Below are 17796 nucleotides of genomic sequence, written 5' to 3'. Positions count from 1 at the left end.
GCACAGTTACAATTTCCATTTTAGTGTGCAGATAAAAAGGTGCTTTGAGGGGAGGGGATGGAATTCTGCGTCATAGTGACGGTCGTGACGATTTTTCTCAAACCCAGTGACCTTCAAATAAAAATAACAAAACCAGACTGCATAAATCTGCATGGGCCATGTGGGTTTGTTTTATATGGGCCATGGGGGATACATTACAGTGTGCATTTGTGTTGACCAACACGTTTCTTTAATTGTATCCGCATATTTTACTTAAATATGAACATTCCATCGAATAAATAAAATAAAAATTACATAGGCTAAACATTTTTAAGCTGTTCGTTAGATCAATGTTAATTTATTATTGAGATGATACAGTACTGCAACCAAACTGGTTGTAAAGAGAATGAAGGCACACAAGTGAAAAGTCACTGATTCAGAAAGTCGTTAGCTGAGCTCCAGCTCTAATCAAACTGAGACGAGTGGAAGTTGATCCCTTGTCGCAGAGATTATACAAATGGTGACACGGTGACCTGTGACCATTATTTGTATGCATCTGGTCAGCTCCTTTAGCCCTCCATGTCATTTAAGTAGTGGTATTGCTAACTTGTCACTAGACTAGAGTACAGTAACACAAACCTGAACAAAGTACAACAAAGAAATGTTTCATAGTGCAAGACAGACATAAGGAAAATGGTACCGAATGTTCTGGCAGGGTGTCCTAGGCTAGTAGTTACTCGTGCAATGCAGCCATCTGCACCAAATGTTGGCTCCGGCCTGCTACGGTGGTTCATTGTGAAGGGAGGTCTCTGCTTCCAGACCCACTCTCCTCAATGACTCTCTGTACTTCGTCTTTCCCAAGCTGACTATGTCCTCAATCTCATCGGCCAGGTCCCTCCTGCCGCTCTCCACCATGGCTTCCACCAGCCTGGGCACAGCCCCCTGCCCCACTCCTGTCTGCCCTCGTGCCCAGTGGAACAGCATGTCCAGCACCAAGGCACCCAGGTTATCCCTGGAGGGGCAAGAAGACATTATGAAAAGGTTAAGATTCTTTTTTCCCTGATTTAATGGATGAGACAACAGTGAATCATAAATCGAGAAATCTGAAAATTTATCTGGCACATCCATCATTATATATATTCCTTTTTTTTTGGTGAGGAAATTCACTGGGCATATATTCTTATTTGCAGATGCGTGTGTACGTCACAATACTGTAACACTTAACCGCCCATTCATTTTTTATAATATCACATAATCCATTTTCCCCTCCTTCCCTCCACCTCTGCAGAGGTCCTCGTGTGAGGAGCATGCGTGAGTGGTTTTCTGAGTAAGAGGGGGGAGGGTGCCAGCTGATCATCAGTCTACTGTATGTATGTAATCTCCTGCAGCGTCCCAGATGGCACTGTGACGGCTGACAGAGAGATTAACAATCAAATTCTCCATCATGTTCATTCTCTGCAGACTTCTTTCAGGCAATGGAAATACCACACACAATGACACATCTCAATCTTTCTCGTAGCTTTTGCGCACATAGCCGTCCAGAATGAGGACTCATGAAGCTGGGTGTCTATCTATAAAAGAATGGTACGAATGGCACTATAGGTGTCACATGCACGGACCACATCAGAAATCTGGTCCTCTACGGGGACCTACCACGGGTCACGGACAAAGTCAGAGAGAGAGAGATGGATGAGGGCTGGCTGCGTCAGGCACCCGGAACTGGTGGCAAGCAAACTGACACTGTGAGAGCCACTGCTGCGCGACAGCTTAGCCAACAACACTGTAGAGCTCAAGACCCTGATGCTAGAGGAGAGTGCTATTTGCACAGTGATCTTTTTTGAGTGGTGCAACCACTCCCTTACGAAGCTATGTGTGTGGCTGGCTGGGTCTGAGCACGAAAACAGCATGGTTGTTTTTCACCACCTGTGCGCAACCTAACACACACACACACACACACACACACACACACACACACACACACACACACACACACACACACAAACGCACATTTAACTGTATATATGATTTCGGGTGTGCCAGTACAGTACAGTAGAGGGACCCCCACACGGAGTTGCACCACTCACTTCACACGGGTGTGATTTCCCCCCCCCCCCAGACCATTTTAGACTTTTATTAAGATGTGATAGTTGGCGGACTCTCTAAACACTTATGATGCTAAAGACGTCCTCTCAAATAAAACCGCGGGGTGAGGTCTTTTTTATCGGTATAAAACGGGCTCGCTAAAATTAATGGTTTCCCACCACTGTGCAATAGAAATAAATAAATAAATAAATTGATTATATCTGCAATGTTAGACCAAATATTAATATTTTCCTCTTTTGCTCCATGTACCCACCTGTACTTGTACTGGATCCGGTCCAGCTCCTGATAGCTCAAGCCCAGGTTGATACCAATGTTGCGCCAGTCCTGTCCTATCTGCAGAGAGATGGACAGCAGGTTGACCTCTGTCAGGTAACCACTCTCAGGGTCCCCCAAGTTCAGAGGAGGGTATTGATGTTCCTCCATGACATAGCTCCTATCCGAACTTAGAGCCTGATAGTAAAGGACAAAGACAGAATAGTTGGGTTTTAAGTAACACATGTACATGTACCGCGCCCGCTAGTATGCACCCGCTAGTACCTCTGCATGTCTCTGCCAATCATAGTGTTTAGGGTTGGAATAGTATACATGTAGTTGTAACACGTGTATCTCTGCATCTCAGTTTGAGGTTATTTGTAATGGTATATGGGAGACATCCACATTATTTTGTCATCAGAGGGGATTCTATTGCTACTGTATAGGCGATAAGAAGCTATCAACATATATACCTAAAATACACATACAAGTCTTTAATAGCATGTGGATGGTGCCTATTTACACCGATATGGCCACTCCATTTCATAAGAGAATCTTTATCAAGAACCACCATCATTACACCAAATTACTTTAGTTCAAATAATTGCTCATCTAAAAGTAAAACATTAACATATACATGCACAGATGGACGAACACATGCACATAGTGGATGTCTCCTAAGCCAGTGGTTCTTCTCAAGTTAACCTTTTTAGGCAGCGACCACCCAAAATAATCAGAATTTAACTGGGGACCCCTCACTCTGACAAGCACTTGGACTTTTGTTTGTTAAAGGTTTTACTAACAGGAAGTCTGAGTGGTAAGGTTGCCAACCACTGGGTGTCATGTCCTTTCCTCTTCCTGGCCACTTCCTGCGGCAGATCACTGGGAACCTCTCCTCGATAGAAAGACACCTAGGAGACACATTCACAATGTTTATTATCCAACAGCAACAATATGTATCAGATATAAAAAGACACATTCACAATGTTTATTATTATTGCAACATGTATTTGCTTGAGCATACAGCTTTCTACGTTGTCTGAAAATGTCCCTGTCATCAGAGAGGTCATCTGAAATAACATGTCTCAGGTACTCATCATTACTGAGAATCTTACCAGCAAGATAGAAGTTTTGGAAGGTTGATTCGCTCTGGTTCTCACAATCATAATCTTACTCTTTTGAGTCTTTTTAGCATTATATATAATATCAAAATCAGCACAATACTGCGTACATATTCTCAGGAGCTGTTGGAGACCAGCACTACAGGTATATGGGTGATTGACGGTCCAATCACCCACCTTACATCCCGTACCAGAAGCATTTAAACACACAGATACATCGTTCATATATAAATTGGGGATAGTATTCCCCCCTGACGGACAGAGTTGGATACATGGAAGGGAGTAGATGTTACATTTCCCCCACTTCACCCTAATTTTCTGATGTGTGCACCAATATTCTAACCAGATAACTGGGAACCCCACTTTTGGACAATTTTATGAATAACTTGTCATGGTTAATACAGTCAAAAGCTCTGGAGGCACCAATAAAACACATGAACATAGTGGAACTGTGCTTGTTATAGTTATCCAGTATTTCTTTAAGTGCAAATATGCCAAGTTTTTTCTTGGAGCCAAATTGCCACGTTTTGTCTTGAAGCCAAATTGTTTGTCAGCAGACAAACTACTCAAGATAATTATCTCCGTCACTTTGGCCATGACACTGGCCTGTAATTATCAGATCTGTTCAGCTTCCCCGCTTTATCTTTTAAGACTGGAATTAGTACAATAGCAAGCATAGGATCTGGAAATAAACCATGCACAAAGAGGCCTGTGTAGCACATGGCCACCAGAGGGCACAGTTTACCACTAGCATATTTAATATGCTCAGCTGTGATGATCTACTAGTCCACATGCTTTACCTTCTTTAAGCTTTAGTATAGCCTCTTGTATTTATTTAATATTTATTTTTCCATAGCTGTGCGATTTCATCTGGGCCACAAACTCCATCTATATTTTGATGGGAGTGATGTTTTGGAATTTCCAATGTTCATAACCTCTTTCCAGATTCCCTGAAGGCCGAAAGGCCGAAATGTTGGACACTAATAAATATACAGCATCGTGGCTACGAGTGTTCTGCCTTTTTTCTCTTTTTTACTTATTTACTGCCTTAGGCCAGCACCTCACCAACACTGGTGTTCGCCCTTTCCTGTTTTGTCTTAACCACTTTCCAGAAATTGTTGACATTGTTATTCTGTAGCTTATTTGCCAGCGAGTCTGCCCTCATTTTCTTTTCTTTTAATATAACGGAGTGCACACTTAAAAAAACTTTTTTTATTTTCAAACAAAGGGCCTTGCCTCGGTTTGCCAGACTCAGCCCACTTCTTGAACGCCATTCGGGCCTCTACATGGAGCTTTTACACATGTTCATTCCAACCCAGCTTAACATTATGTACTTTATGTCTTTTCCTGTGCGCAGTGTGCGGTAAGATCTACTTGCACTACAGAGATATTTCACTATTGTTTCATACAGGGAGCAAAGATCCTTACTGTGTTGTCTATTCCCACAGTTCATATCACGACACAATAAGGCATCTTTCGGAATGTTAATGTTTGTTGTAATCAGCCCACTATCTAGACAAAACTGAATTAGGTGTTTACCAAATATAGAATTGGCACTCGTTACATCGGCATCCATATCACCAACAATATAAATGCAGGAGGAGTTATCCTGAATAAAAGCCAACCTACAAAGATACTCGTCCTCATTGTGTGTTCTCATATGGCATATAAACATTCAATATAATTAGCTTGTCATTACCAATCAGCTCAATCCCAATACCCCAGTCAGCTCACAGTCTAATCACATTAATTAAAGGACCACTTCACCACTTTTCAACCTATCTTCATATAATAGGTCCTCTCTAATAATCATGATAAAATGGCACCATTTTTTTCTACTCAGTCTGTGACTCAAAAAAAAAATCTTGTTTCAAAAATCTGTCTAACGATGATGTCACTGGTGGACCGGTGGTTTCTGAACTGCCCACAGCCCTCCTATGAGTGACTCATAGGAGGGCTGTGGGCAGTTCAGAAACCACGGTTTTATTCCACATTATGGCTACACCTCCTGGGATCCTCCCCCTGACAACTTCTGTGCATAGGTCAGTGGTAGATTCACCCACGCCATGGAAGTCCCCATGAGCGGAAAACACTCTGGGTCTTGTTTGGCCAGGAATGTCTCCTGTGCACACAGAATGTCACATCTCTCAAGTAGCTTGTCCACTTTCACTGTGGCCAACACGCAGCCCTCGTGCATTGTAAAACACAAGCGAGATGTTCATAGAGTAATAATAATACCAGCGAACATTATTTCCCAGCAGGCCAGAGCTTTGGGTCATACATGTCAGCAACATTGTATTGTGGGAATAGAGAGCCTGCAGTTTCTATTAGCTTGGATTCCCCATCAATGGCGTCACTGGTATTGGCGGGTTTTGTTCATAGTTGAGTTAGTATTGTATGTGTTATGTGTACAATGTATTCATGCTTCATCTTACTTGTCCCCTCACTGGTCTTGCCTGTCCCTCAGCTGGAGAGACATACACCTCCTTCAGGTTCTTCAGGCTGGAGTAGAACACAAAAGACAGCCTTCCTCCCTCACAGTCTGGTCTGTCTAGAGGAAAAAAATACAAGGTCATACAACTTGCTGTTCCAAGGGAGGTATTGCGAGATCTTGGGGGGAAGGAAGCAGAGGTCAAATGATAAACCTCTTTGAGATAAAAGTCGTCAAAAGGACTTAAGACCTGAATTGATGTCCAGGCCCTTCTCAAAGCCAGCAAAGAACTGCTCCCCTTCCAGTATGTCACAGAGGTCAGACGGCTGGGGTCCCTCATATTGCTCCGACAGAGACTGAACTCTGCTGTCCACCTGAGGGGCAAACATAAACGACCTTTTTCAGCACTTATCCTTTGACCATTTTTTCAATTAACTTTCTCCCCTTTAAAAAGAAAATGTCTTGCTTTATTGAGACATGACAGTGAAGCAGAGAAGAGCAATGATATGCAGCACTGGTGCTGAGGGCATGAATCAAACATTAATGTGGTCAGGGGTTTATTGTCCCACTCTCAGGCTACACTTTAAAGACTAAATTCCTGTAGTAAATGTCTGGCGTTATCTGTGACTGTGCGCTAGTACTGTATAAGCCTGTCTGTTGGTTGTTAAGTCAGTCAGTCAGTCCAACATTTTCAATCGCATTGATTTTCAACAGCTGGACATGGCTTATCACAGATTACGTGCTTGTTTAATGAGATACCACCAGTGGAGAGACATGTGGGAGAGACATATAAGGCTTAATCATGGTTAGTCTCAAAGGATCCTTACATGGCCTCATACAAAGGAAACAAAACATGCTTAACCTTTAATCTGTTTGTAATGATTCACTCTCATCTACGTAAGTACCGTATATATAGATACTTGACGCCACAGCTTTATCAGATACTGCATGCTCAAGGAAACGAGATCAAACTGTTGAAGGACAAGACACTGAAGAACATGGTTTTCTTGTGTACTGTATCATACTCTGTTCCTCTGGACACATAATGTGAACCAATGAGTGACATCATCGTTAGGCAGATTTTATTCTTAGATTTTTATTAACGCAAGAACAATGGCTTCCATTGTAGTATGCCAACTTTCCAGGAATAGAAAGCCTGCAGTTTCAATTCGCTTGGGTTCCACATCGATGATGTCACTAGTAGGCGGGTTTCTTTACTGTCCACAGACCAAGTAGAAAGATACAATATACTGTAATGAGCATTAATGAGGACCAATTATATGAAGATAGGTTGTGTGATACTGGCTGGTGTCAGGCCACTCACCAGCCTTAATTAGAAGAAAACTCTTTAGGATCGAGGGGGTACTAAATTCAACACACCCCATTCAATGCTCAATCCAGTAAGGAAAAACTCCCAAGCAGGAACAAAATAAAAAATAAACAAAATAACAAAACTGGCATATGATCATACTGATATGTGATATAATAATAGATACTATTAACACATCATACTAGCTAGTATTAGCTAGTATTATTAATAATGTTCCATATTCAGTGGTAGATGTTTGCCCAGGACCCAAACTAGTGAAAATAGCAGATCTACAAACACACAACTTCTTAATTCATATTTTTATTCATGGAATTTCTTTCATTTTTGTTTTAGAATGTATACAATTATTATAATTTTTAAACTAAAATCTTTTGAAATATCTATATATTTTTTAGACGTAGGAAAATAAAATGGGATTTTTACTGGAGTCGTGAACCATAAAAATTGGTCCATGACCAACAAATGGGGCCCGACCCACTGTTTGGGAAGCAGTAGCCTATGGGTATTTGTTCCTCTGGCACATCAGTTGGATGCCTCCTCCCCCAATTTATTTAGCTTTAAGTGTAAGAGTGTTTTCTGCTATGCCAGTCTATATACACATCGACCACTGTCACAAAGTCAAATTCTTGGACATTTAAGGCAACAGTGCAAATTCTTTGTCAATGATCACCCAGACACAGAGTTGAGAAGCATAAAATACAGCCAGTTCTTGGTAAACCAAACGTAGTCTGGTCTGAATTTGTTGACAGGAAAGAATAATAATTAGCCTACCTTGTTTGTAGGCAAGCATTGCAAGAGAACCTGCGTAGGGTCCGTCTTTCTCTGCAGGACCAGGAACTGCACTTTGAACTGTTTGAGCCTTTGGTAGACCCGCCTGACCACCCCACTGACACAGCGCTGGGTCGTGTACCACAACCAGTACCTAGAATGGTGCAAAGAATCAATTTTGAATGAATTGTGTAGAACTATAAAGTTAACAGTGGAGGAAAATAACTAAAGTACTGCACTAGTAAGTACTGTACTTACTAGTCTACTGCTGATTTTTTTTACTATACTTAAGTATTTCAAATTTCCAATAATGACTAGTCTAAACTAAGTACTGCACCCACTCACACTCCACTACATCTCGGATCCAAGTATTGTACCGGTACTTTTACTCAACTACATTCATTTGAAAACTTTAGTTACGATAACTTTGTAGATTTTGGTTATTATTACAAAACATACATTATACACTTCAGCCCTTTAACATTTAACATTTAGACTTTTTATATACATTGAAACTTGAAATGCATAATGAGTACTTTTACTTTTAGTACTTTTAAGTACATTTTGATGCCAATACTTTTGTACATTTAACTTTTTCCACCACTGGAAGTTCATACAAAACAGGATCAAATAAAGAATCAATAAAGCCAAAGTTAATAGGAACTCACCAGGAGAAATGTGTGATGTAGAATATGGCATAGAGATGGGTGACATAGAGAGACACTTGTGATGTGATGTCAGTCCAGGTGTGGGCGTTGGGGTCACCGTGCAGTAGATGTAGGCAGGACATATCCACCATGTGTCCTGCGGAGCCCCGGGGCATGTTGACAATACATGCATTAATGTCATGTTCCTCTGCGTGTCTGCACTGCATAACTGCAAAACCTTCAGTGACAAGTTGCAACTTTCCAATGCACTTGTCTTGAATGCCTTATTATGTATCACCCTGCCTCCTGTATCGAATTTTCGAAGCGGACCTCAAGTTTGGAGTATGGATTGCAACACGAGATTGATTTTTAAAGTAATGACTTTTGTTAACAAACTCTGCGTATGCACACTACACGTCCAGTGAGAGAGATTGGCGCAATTACATTGTGTTGTGGTGCAGTCAAGAACGGTGACCGTTGTACCTGGTACTCCATTTGGAAGGGGGACCTGCACCTTAATAGGATGCAGGAAATCCATGCTGGGAGTCTGCGAGAGGCAGAGTAGAGGGCTGACCCTGGCCTGGGGGTCACCACAAAATGCCTGCACCTCTGACACAGACACCTGCAGCACCTACAGGGAGGGAAGACGTGTCATAAACTCCAGACAGTGGTGTTTATTTACACAAATGGCAGCATGAGTGGTAGCATTCCATCCATGATCCTCCCCTAAACACAACTTCAAATAAACCAGGCTATTAACCTACAAAACTAAAACAAACCAAAAACTAGTGTATTACACTGCACGTGCACGACTAAACTGTGTTTACATTACCTGTAAGGTAATGGTTCGGGTCTGCAGAGTGGCGTCTGGGGGGAATAGCAACTTGATTCCGGGGTCAAGACTGGACACTAACAGTGTCCCCTCCGGTGTGAGGGAACAGCTGTCCCTCACTGGACGGGACACAGCTACGAACCAGGAGAACTGCTTCACTGAGCAGCAGGCCAGCTACAGGGAGAAGGAGGTGAACTCTCAGTGAAGATACTGTACTACACCAATTATTGCAATTTGGGCTACAAAGACGGGGATTCTGAAGGACACATGTGAAATATACATTATATGGCAGGGGTTCAAATGTTTTTGGCTGGGGACCCCCGGAAATGCTTTGGCCATGTCTCACGAACCTGCGGGGGTGAATTGTAGGCTACTTGGTGAAATGTATAATTATAGGCCAAAGCCTACAGTATATGTGGCATGCGCCTGGACCACTTGGCCAGCGGGCGCGTGAATTGTATAATTCTTAGTAAGTGCTGATAATTATACTAGTAGAGATTAGGCCTGGGAGTGGGAGATCAACGTCACAATAATTTCAAACTTTTACCTCGATCACGATTAATTAACTATCATTTTGATAGTTCTCTGAAAAGTCTGTACAGTAAATATGCTTAATTGTTAAAGTTAGGACATGAGCAAGATTCAAATTAAAACCAAGATCCATTGACTGGTTCCATCTATACAGTGGTTTCCATACATTTTCAGTTAAGTGCCCAGCTAGTAGAGACTAAATATTGTTTCATAGTGAGAGGGTGTTGGGGTTACCCTGGCAGAACGTCCTCCGGGGTGACATGAGTTGCTCTGGCTTCCTCTCCTCAGAGCAGTGGGCAGCGTGCTCCATGACTGCCCATCAAACCTCCGCACGACCACCTCCCTGCGGCTGGAACGATGGTACGGCACACACACCTCCACTGGCTGTGAGCGTTGAAAAGGATTAACTACTAGGCCAGGGGTTGTCAACGTTTTTGGCTGTTCCCCAATACAAATTGACTGCTACAATAACCTTAATAATAGAGAAAATACATCATAAATAAATACTGAAACCAGATATAATCATTAAGGAAGGTTTATGCATGTTTTAAATAATCTGGGACCCCCCCCCCCCCACAAGATAAAACTTCACGACCCCCAGGTTGAGAACCCCTGCACTAGGCTACTGCCAATGTACCATGTAAAGTAGGCAAGGCAGATACGAACAGAAGGGATAAACTAGACAAATTACTTTTTTTGTACATTTGTAAAGTCTTGAAATTAATTTGAAGAACTTAAATTTGAAGAAAGTCTCCATGAGAACTTTGTGCACATCCGGGTGGAGGTGCTGGTAGACAAGATATTGTACATTAAAGACAGCAACTAGAGATGCTCCGATAATCGGCCAGTGATTGGTGATCGGCCACATCGACCGATATTCACTCTGATCTGCAATTTACCCTATCTGGAGAAACTGATCTTTTACACTATTTAAGTGGTATAAATATCAATCAGATATAGAGTATAACATCATTTTGCATTTTTGTGACGGACCTAAACATTCTCCCCTTCCTCCCCACACACACAGGAACAGTTTTGATGTTGGTTTTGACATAATAATTCTGGAAATTTGCAACATTTCACAAGATCAGTATCGGTATCGGACCTATTGGTATCAGCCGATCATGAGAAAAACAATCGGTGATCGGTATCGGTCCCAAAATGCCCCCCTACACACACACACCCCCACTGCTTCTCTCGGGCGATGGATAAGACTTAAAGCTTAATTTTATTGTTTAATTTTCAGCTGTTTTGGCCGCGTTGGCTTTGTCAGGTGCTACTAGGCATGTAACGATTCACTCAACTCACGATACGATTCGTATCACGATATGATGTTCACGATAAGATTTTTCACTATATTTTAAACAAAAAAATAATTCCAGAAAAATTACCGTTTTATAAATGTTATATAATTTATCTCCCCCCGAGCTTTTTTCACATTTTTTATTTAACTACATTGCAAAAGAAGTAGCATTACTTTTGAGAGTGCAGAAACATAATTGCCTTCCTTGATGAGCATCAACGACCATCATCACCTGGGCACAGACACAGACAGCTCCCCTCTACAGTGCTCTACTACTGAAAGTGACTCTCATTTCTCTCAAAAAGCACTTGAATATGATGGAATATGACTAAAGCTCACATTTCACATCACACACCATAAATTCACTAGCCCCCCTAAAAAAAAGAAAGAAATTGAAAATATATCGTTACATGCCTAGGTGCTACATATCGAAACGCATCGTGGGAGGTTTGCTGACATGCCCAGGTTGACTTGAAATTGGTTAAAATGGGGACCAGATTCATAATTGAAGCTGCATAATTGCAGACACCGATGTACTCAAACGAATCAGATAATGGAGATAATGGACATAATAATCAGGCAGGCTCTAGAGATGAAAGCACAAAGTAGAGCTAAGAGGCTATGTCTGAAATCACGCACTCACTCATTACTCTAGACATCTAGGGCAGGGGTTCTCAACCCGTGGGTCGTGACCCCTCTGGGGGTCGCCAGATTATTTAAAAAAATAAAAGGATAAATGGAAATGTACACCTTCCCTAATGATTATCTGGTTTCAGCATTTATGTATAGTGTATTGTCTCTATTATTAAGGTTATTGTAGCAGTCAATTTATATTGGGGGCCGGGAGGGGGTTCCGAGACACTGTCAAAGCATCTCCGGGGGTCCCCGGCCAAAAACGTTGAGAGCCCCTGATCTAGGGAATAGTGAACTCATCTGCAAAATTGTAAACATATTTTGGACACTACTGACTGAGGTCGTCTGTGCTGTTCACAACGCATTGTGGGATAATTATCACTATAAATTCACCACTACAAAATGACACAATCACTATACAGTGAGTAGCTTAGGTTCGTAGCTTATGTATGATCCCTGATGACTATGGTATGCATTGGTATGGGTGCAGTGGTTAGACCAGTCATTAGTCCTTCAACCTATCTCAAACCCTCACCCTAACCATAACCTCCCACGGGGCAGCACACGTAACCTTAACCCTCTCCCAACCCTTAACGCAACCTTCACCAACCTTAATTCGGTCATTTTAACGCACCCCTCACCAACCTTAATCCGGTCGTTTTAACGCACCCCTCACCAACCTTATGTCACAGTCTAACCAATGACTAGTCTAAACTAAGTATGCACCCTGATGACTAAATTGTAAATCGAGTGATTTTGGACACAGCCAGCGACTTGATTCCACTGTGTTTGTGTCAAAGAAAGAAATGCATGTTGTGGAAGTGGCCATGGCAAACACAAACAGTTCACAACCACTCTAACTGTACCTTCAAAAAGGTAACTCCGTGTGGACGAAGTTCCAGCGGGCGGCTCGACAGGATGTCGTGCTCCTCTAGCCATACCCACTTCTTGTCTGGTTTCTTTTCAGCCCACTTCAGTCTCGTGGTGGTCACCAGGCACCCTGGGGGGAACAGGAGCTCAGTCCCCCCTGGGAGAAAGACGTGACAGCCAGCAGACGACACACAGAAACTGAGGAACACAGGGAGCAAAACATCTTTAACCCATGAAGATTCCACAAAGGCCTTCCAACAGTTTTCTGAAAAAGGCAGGTTGCTATAATATAGCAACCTGCCTATATTATCAGTGGTGCTGTAGCTTCTTCATGTCAAGGATGTATTTGGCCTCTAACCCCCATCTCAAAATATGTTTGTTTGACGGACCCCCATAACAAAGATTTGAGTTAAAAATGTTCACTTTATAAAAATATATATACTGTATATATTCAAAGATTTGTCACAAACTTTCAAGGTTTTTCAAGAATAGCAAATCTACAAGCTTGTACTGTATTTTTGAATAGTCAAAGTTTCAAATAATGGTTCAAATCTAAAATTACACAGATGCTTTCCAGGTTTTAATGGGTTAACGCGAACCCATCCAATCTGCTCCCAGTGCTTTTGTGAATATGAAAGGAGTTTGTTGTACCTATGTTGGCTGAATGCAAGGTGCAACTCTGGGATTTTCGTCACCGCTCGATCTGAGAAGAGACAGTAACCTGGCTGAGAATGCATACAGTATAACACAGTAACAGTCAGCAATAATCAATGATAGCCTAATAACAAATAAACTATCTGTATAATACTTTAAAAAAACAGTGCGAAATACAGACTAATTAGACAAATAAAAATCACACTTGTGTGAAGTGAGGGGCGCTCTTATAATCACATTCCGTGCCGAGCGCTCGCGTGCGCGCACACACACACACACACACACACACACACACACACACACACACACACACAGTCACACACACACGGAGAGTTAAATATTAAAGAGAGCTATGAACAGAAGGGCAATTTCATTCTTAGGTTATGCTCACCTGGTGTTGGGGGAAGGGGTGGAGGGGTCGGGGGTCGTCCCAGAGGGTTGTTCCGTGCATCCATCTTCAGCAGAGGCAGTTGGTTCAGACACTGTGGGATGAGGCGGAGGTGATTGCTGTGGACGACTAACTCCCTGAGAGAGAGGAGAGACCCTGGGAGATACAGAGAGGACACCACTGATACCACTGAACAGTGCACTCTGTGTTCACCCTGAACCACCATGAATTGCTTGTTTTCATTCTCACTTCTATTTGCTCATTAACCATATGACTATTTATATTTAGCGATTCACGAGATGCAAAGTGGTCTATGTGGCCACTTTACTTTCTTTCCTTAAGCCTGTCGCATGACGGTGTTAGTGTTACTGAGCTACAGTTAACTCAACTTGAAAATTAGAAATCTTCTGTTTGCCCCACCAAATATTATTCAGTCTTGAATGTCCCAATTGTCCCAAAGTGAAGCTTTATATTGGGTGACAACAGACAGGTCAAGAGTGCTTGAGCATTTTAATAAGCTCAACCACATACATAACTAATGGACACCGCAGTCCCCTGGAGCCAGTTGCACCACCTCAAATGGCAATAAGTCAATCAATCCAGCTGCAAAGGTTTTCCTAGAAGCTTTGTTATTGGTCGATTTGCCTGTCTGCTTCCTGATTGGTTAGTCATTGCGACCATGTTTTTTTTCCGACCAATTACAAAGCTTCTAGGAACATCTTTGAATGCAGATGTGGCCCCTAGATGTGTCACAGAGACTAAATTTTTTGGAGAGCGTTCTTCTACCCATTGCTGGCTGTCTGAATACAAAAAAGAATGTAATTAAAATGTTGACATATTATTTCTTATAGCAGCTTTAAGCTATAGCTAGGCTACGTTTACGAACTAATTACGAACATTATTAGTGGTGTTCAGAGCGAAAAACCAGATCATTACCAACACAGTTACAGAAGTCATTTGTGTTTAGCTCAGAGGATGAGGACCATAGAAGAAGACATGATTTTAAACATCTGTTCGCTCGGACTACACTAAAACAAATGTGCACTTCTGTTACAGGTATAAAGTTATGGAATTCACAAAACCAGGAGTTGAAGAGCTGTACAACAGTGTTTCAGTTTAAGAAAGGAAAAAAATTATAAAATATTAATTAGAAGGTTAGATATAAGTGTTATTTTGTTACCTCAGCGTTGTTTTTGTTTGTTCTCTTGTTGAGCTCTATGTTCTTTTGTCTTGTGTTTTTCTTTCTTTTTTATTTGATGTAATCATGGTGATATAAAATGTATGGTTGGTAGCAGCATCAATTAGATGTTTTTTTTTATGATAGGGGCAGGTATAAATATGATTTATCTTCTTCCTGCTCCTTTTCTTTTCTGCTATGGAATATGTAAGTACAAAGTAAAATGAATACAATCATGTAAAATCTAATGTTTGGGGGGAAATAATAGGTTAATTGGTGGATTGTAGGCGCTCTTACCCATGGTCTCTGGCAGCTGCCTCAGCTCATTGTGGGACAGCTCCAGCTTAACAAGCTCCCCCAGGGTGCCGATCTCTTCGGGCAGGCTTTGGAGAAGGTTGTGCGAGACGTCCAGCATCTGCAGCCCCTTCAGCTGACCCAGGCTCTGGGGGAGAGAGACCAGCCGGTTCCCCAGCAGGGAGAGGTAACCGAGAGAGGACAGTTGGGCAATGTCAGGGGGAAGAATTGAGAGACGGTTGTGACAGAGGAGCAATGAGGACAGGGCAGGCAGGTGGAGCAGGCAGGGCGGCAGGCAGGAGAGTTGGTTAAAAGACAGATCCAGGTGCACCAGGAGAGAAAGGGAGGCGAGGGAACTGGGCAGGGTGGTGAGGAGGCCAGGCAGGGGGAGACCTTGGGCATCATAAAAACAGTGTCCTTGAAAAAATAAAGACACAGGTGAGACAGAGGTGGAACAGAAAGGGGAAGCAAGAGTTTGAATAAGGGACAGACAGAGTTCAGGGAAACAGAGAATATGACAGAGAGTGAGTTTAAAATGCACTGCCAATAAGCTGTATATACTTCATCATAATCAAATACTGAAATTTGCCAGTCTACATAAGCTCAGAATGGTTATTTTCTTCTTTTATAATATTTTTTGAATCCCAGGATTTTGTAACTCAGAGACAATTGTCTAATGTAATCCTGGGTGCCAAATACTCAAAAACACAAGGGGTTAAGACCTAAAAACACATTTACAGTAACAGCCTTGTTTGTTATTGTCACAACGGCACACTGTAGGACGGTGCAGGATGTGTAAAGTACCTCGGATTGCCAGTGAGCGTAGCTGTTTGAGGTGAGGCAGGACCTCGAGGGCATCTTCCATCCCCGCTCCATCCTCAGAGCCCAGTCTCAGGTATTGAAGGGCCCTCAGCTGCCCTGGGATGGACCGCCACAAGAGCGGGAGCACAGCCGCCCCACCCTGGTACACATCCAGGGTCAACCTGGTGTCCGCCAGCACGGAAGAGAGCTCCACGGAGGGGGGCAAGGGAGGAGTGAGCGATAACAAGGCGGGTGAGGAGGAGGAGGAGGGAGAGACACAGGAGGAAGATGAAGGTGTGATGCATGAGGTGTGATGCATGATGGGGGAAGAGGGCGAGGAGCGGTTTGATAAGGAGGGAGCCCAGGTGTCAGTGAAGCTAAGTGAGGGAGATGCAGGGGGGCGAAAGGACAAGGTGGTTGGGTCCTCATCTTTCTGGGGTTCCTTTATTACAGTTTCTGTCCAGCCTTCAGACACCTCTCCACGTATTGCACTCAACACTGACACTCTCGTGTCACTGTTCCCTTTGTTTGTCCATGGTAACACAGCTTGAGCGTCCCCTTCTGATTTCCCTGGATCCTGCTGGTGCTGTTGGCTTTCTTCGCAGAGTCTGAGGGCCGTCAGGTCCACAGAAGTGTCTTCTCTGTTGGATGTTGTTTTTGCAGGTGTAACTTCCAACACTTCATCCTCCGGCTCCGACCCAGTCCATTTGGATGCTCGATTCCCATTCTCTTCATCACCTCTGCTGCTCATTCTCTATAAGGTGCGCTTAGTTCGGAACAATATTAAATTAATTACATTACCTAATGTTACCCGCGGGTCAAAAAACAAATCCGTCTTTTTCTTTCTGCATGATGCGTTTGTTTGTGTTCATTCATGGCCATCAAACGCTGCTGTCATACTCATACCCGAAGCTAACCAGTGTTGTTGTAACGTACAATTGTTGGCTACGTGACGTGTCATTAATAGGCTAATGGCGATAATGTTGTAAACTGAACACCAATATAACTACAAATCTACAATGACTCTTTTGTCATGTTCGAGAAGGGCAGAAAAGACAACTTGCCTGTGCGTTTGTTTACTTCCTTGTTTCTTACAAGGATTTCCGATTTTCTTTCTTTTTTTCCCCCGAAAAGCTTTGCGTCATATATTGTGTGTTTGATTAGGTTCACTTGCGCCGCCGGTATGCGGAGTTGAGCTCTTTCTTTGTCTATAATCCAGAAGCACCTCTCATCTGGTTGGTTCTGGCTGTTAAAACGCGCGCCTGCGTACTGACCCCGCCAAAGTTTCAATGCAAGGCGGGGACCAGATTTGAGACAGTTCATCCACACGGTGGCACTATTTACCAATTTAATGACTGTTACCATAGAGCTGTGGTTTTGTTTTCAACCCCTTTTCATATAAAATGTCCATATACCGTCCATTTCATATTTATTCAGCATTTGAGCCACGGACCACCGTTAATGAGATTTAGCCTCTCAGACCCACAACTAAAACATATTTTGTTATCGTTGGATAAGATATTTTGTCCACAAGTCCAGTCCATGTGTATTGATTATGTTGGTACCATTATGAGAGATAACAGGCAGGCAAACGTTGAAACAATTCTTCTACATTCTCTAATTGTGTAGACTTCTTGTAAATTAAGTAATGCAGGCAGCAGGTGTTTAACAATTGAAGTCTT

At 42.5% G+C, this 17796-nt stretch overlaps 1 protein-coding gene across 2 annotated transcripts; it reads right to left on the bottom strand.

Annotated features, from left to right (window-relative positions):
- Positions 1-303: 303 nt before the first annotated feature.
- On the bottom strand, positions 304-17168 carry pidd1 (p53-induced death domain protein 1). Of its 2 annotated transcripts, XM_080761511.1 has the most exons (15): positions 16118-17168; positions 15317-15730; positions 13846-13998; positions 13452-13503; positions 12797-12998; positions 10229-10378; positions 9464-9637; positions 9115-9262; positions 8653-8788; positions 7988-8138; positions 6137-6260; positions 5891-6006; positions 3138-3245; positions 2336-2532; positions 304-991 (listed from the first exon to the last, which is right to left on the bottom strand). In XM_080761511.1, the coding sequence occupies exons 1-15, from the start codon at positions 16863-16865 to the stop codon at positions 760-762; spliced, it is 3105 nt and encodes a 1034-aa protein (XP_080617637.1). In that variant the 5' UTR covers positions 16866-17168; the 3' UTR covers positions 304-759. The 2 variants fall into 2 exon arrangements, 1 of the variants encoding a protein (XP_080617637.1); XR_013963936.1 differs by lacking the exons at positions 304-991; positions 2336-2532 and having other exon boundaries at positions 5891-6002.
- Positions 17169-17796: the final 628 nt, after the last annotated feature.

The sequence above is a fragment of the Protomyctophum bolini genome, assembly GCF_963924005.1.
Source record: "Protomyctophum bolini genome assembly, chromosome: 4".
Classification (NCBI taxonomy): domain Eukaryota; kingdom Metazoa; phylum Chordata; class Actinopteri; order Myctophiformes; family Myctophidae; genus Protomyctophum; species Protomyctophum bolini.
Note: the sequence above shows the minus strand (reverse complement) of the source record. Positions and strands in the feature narration are given on the sequence as shown.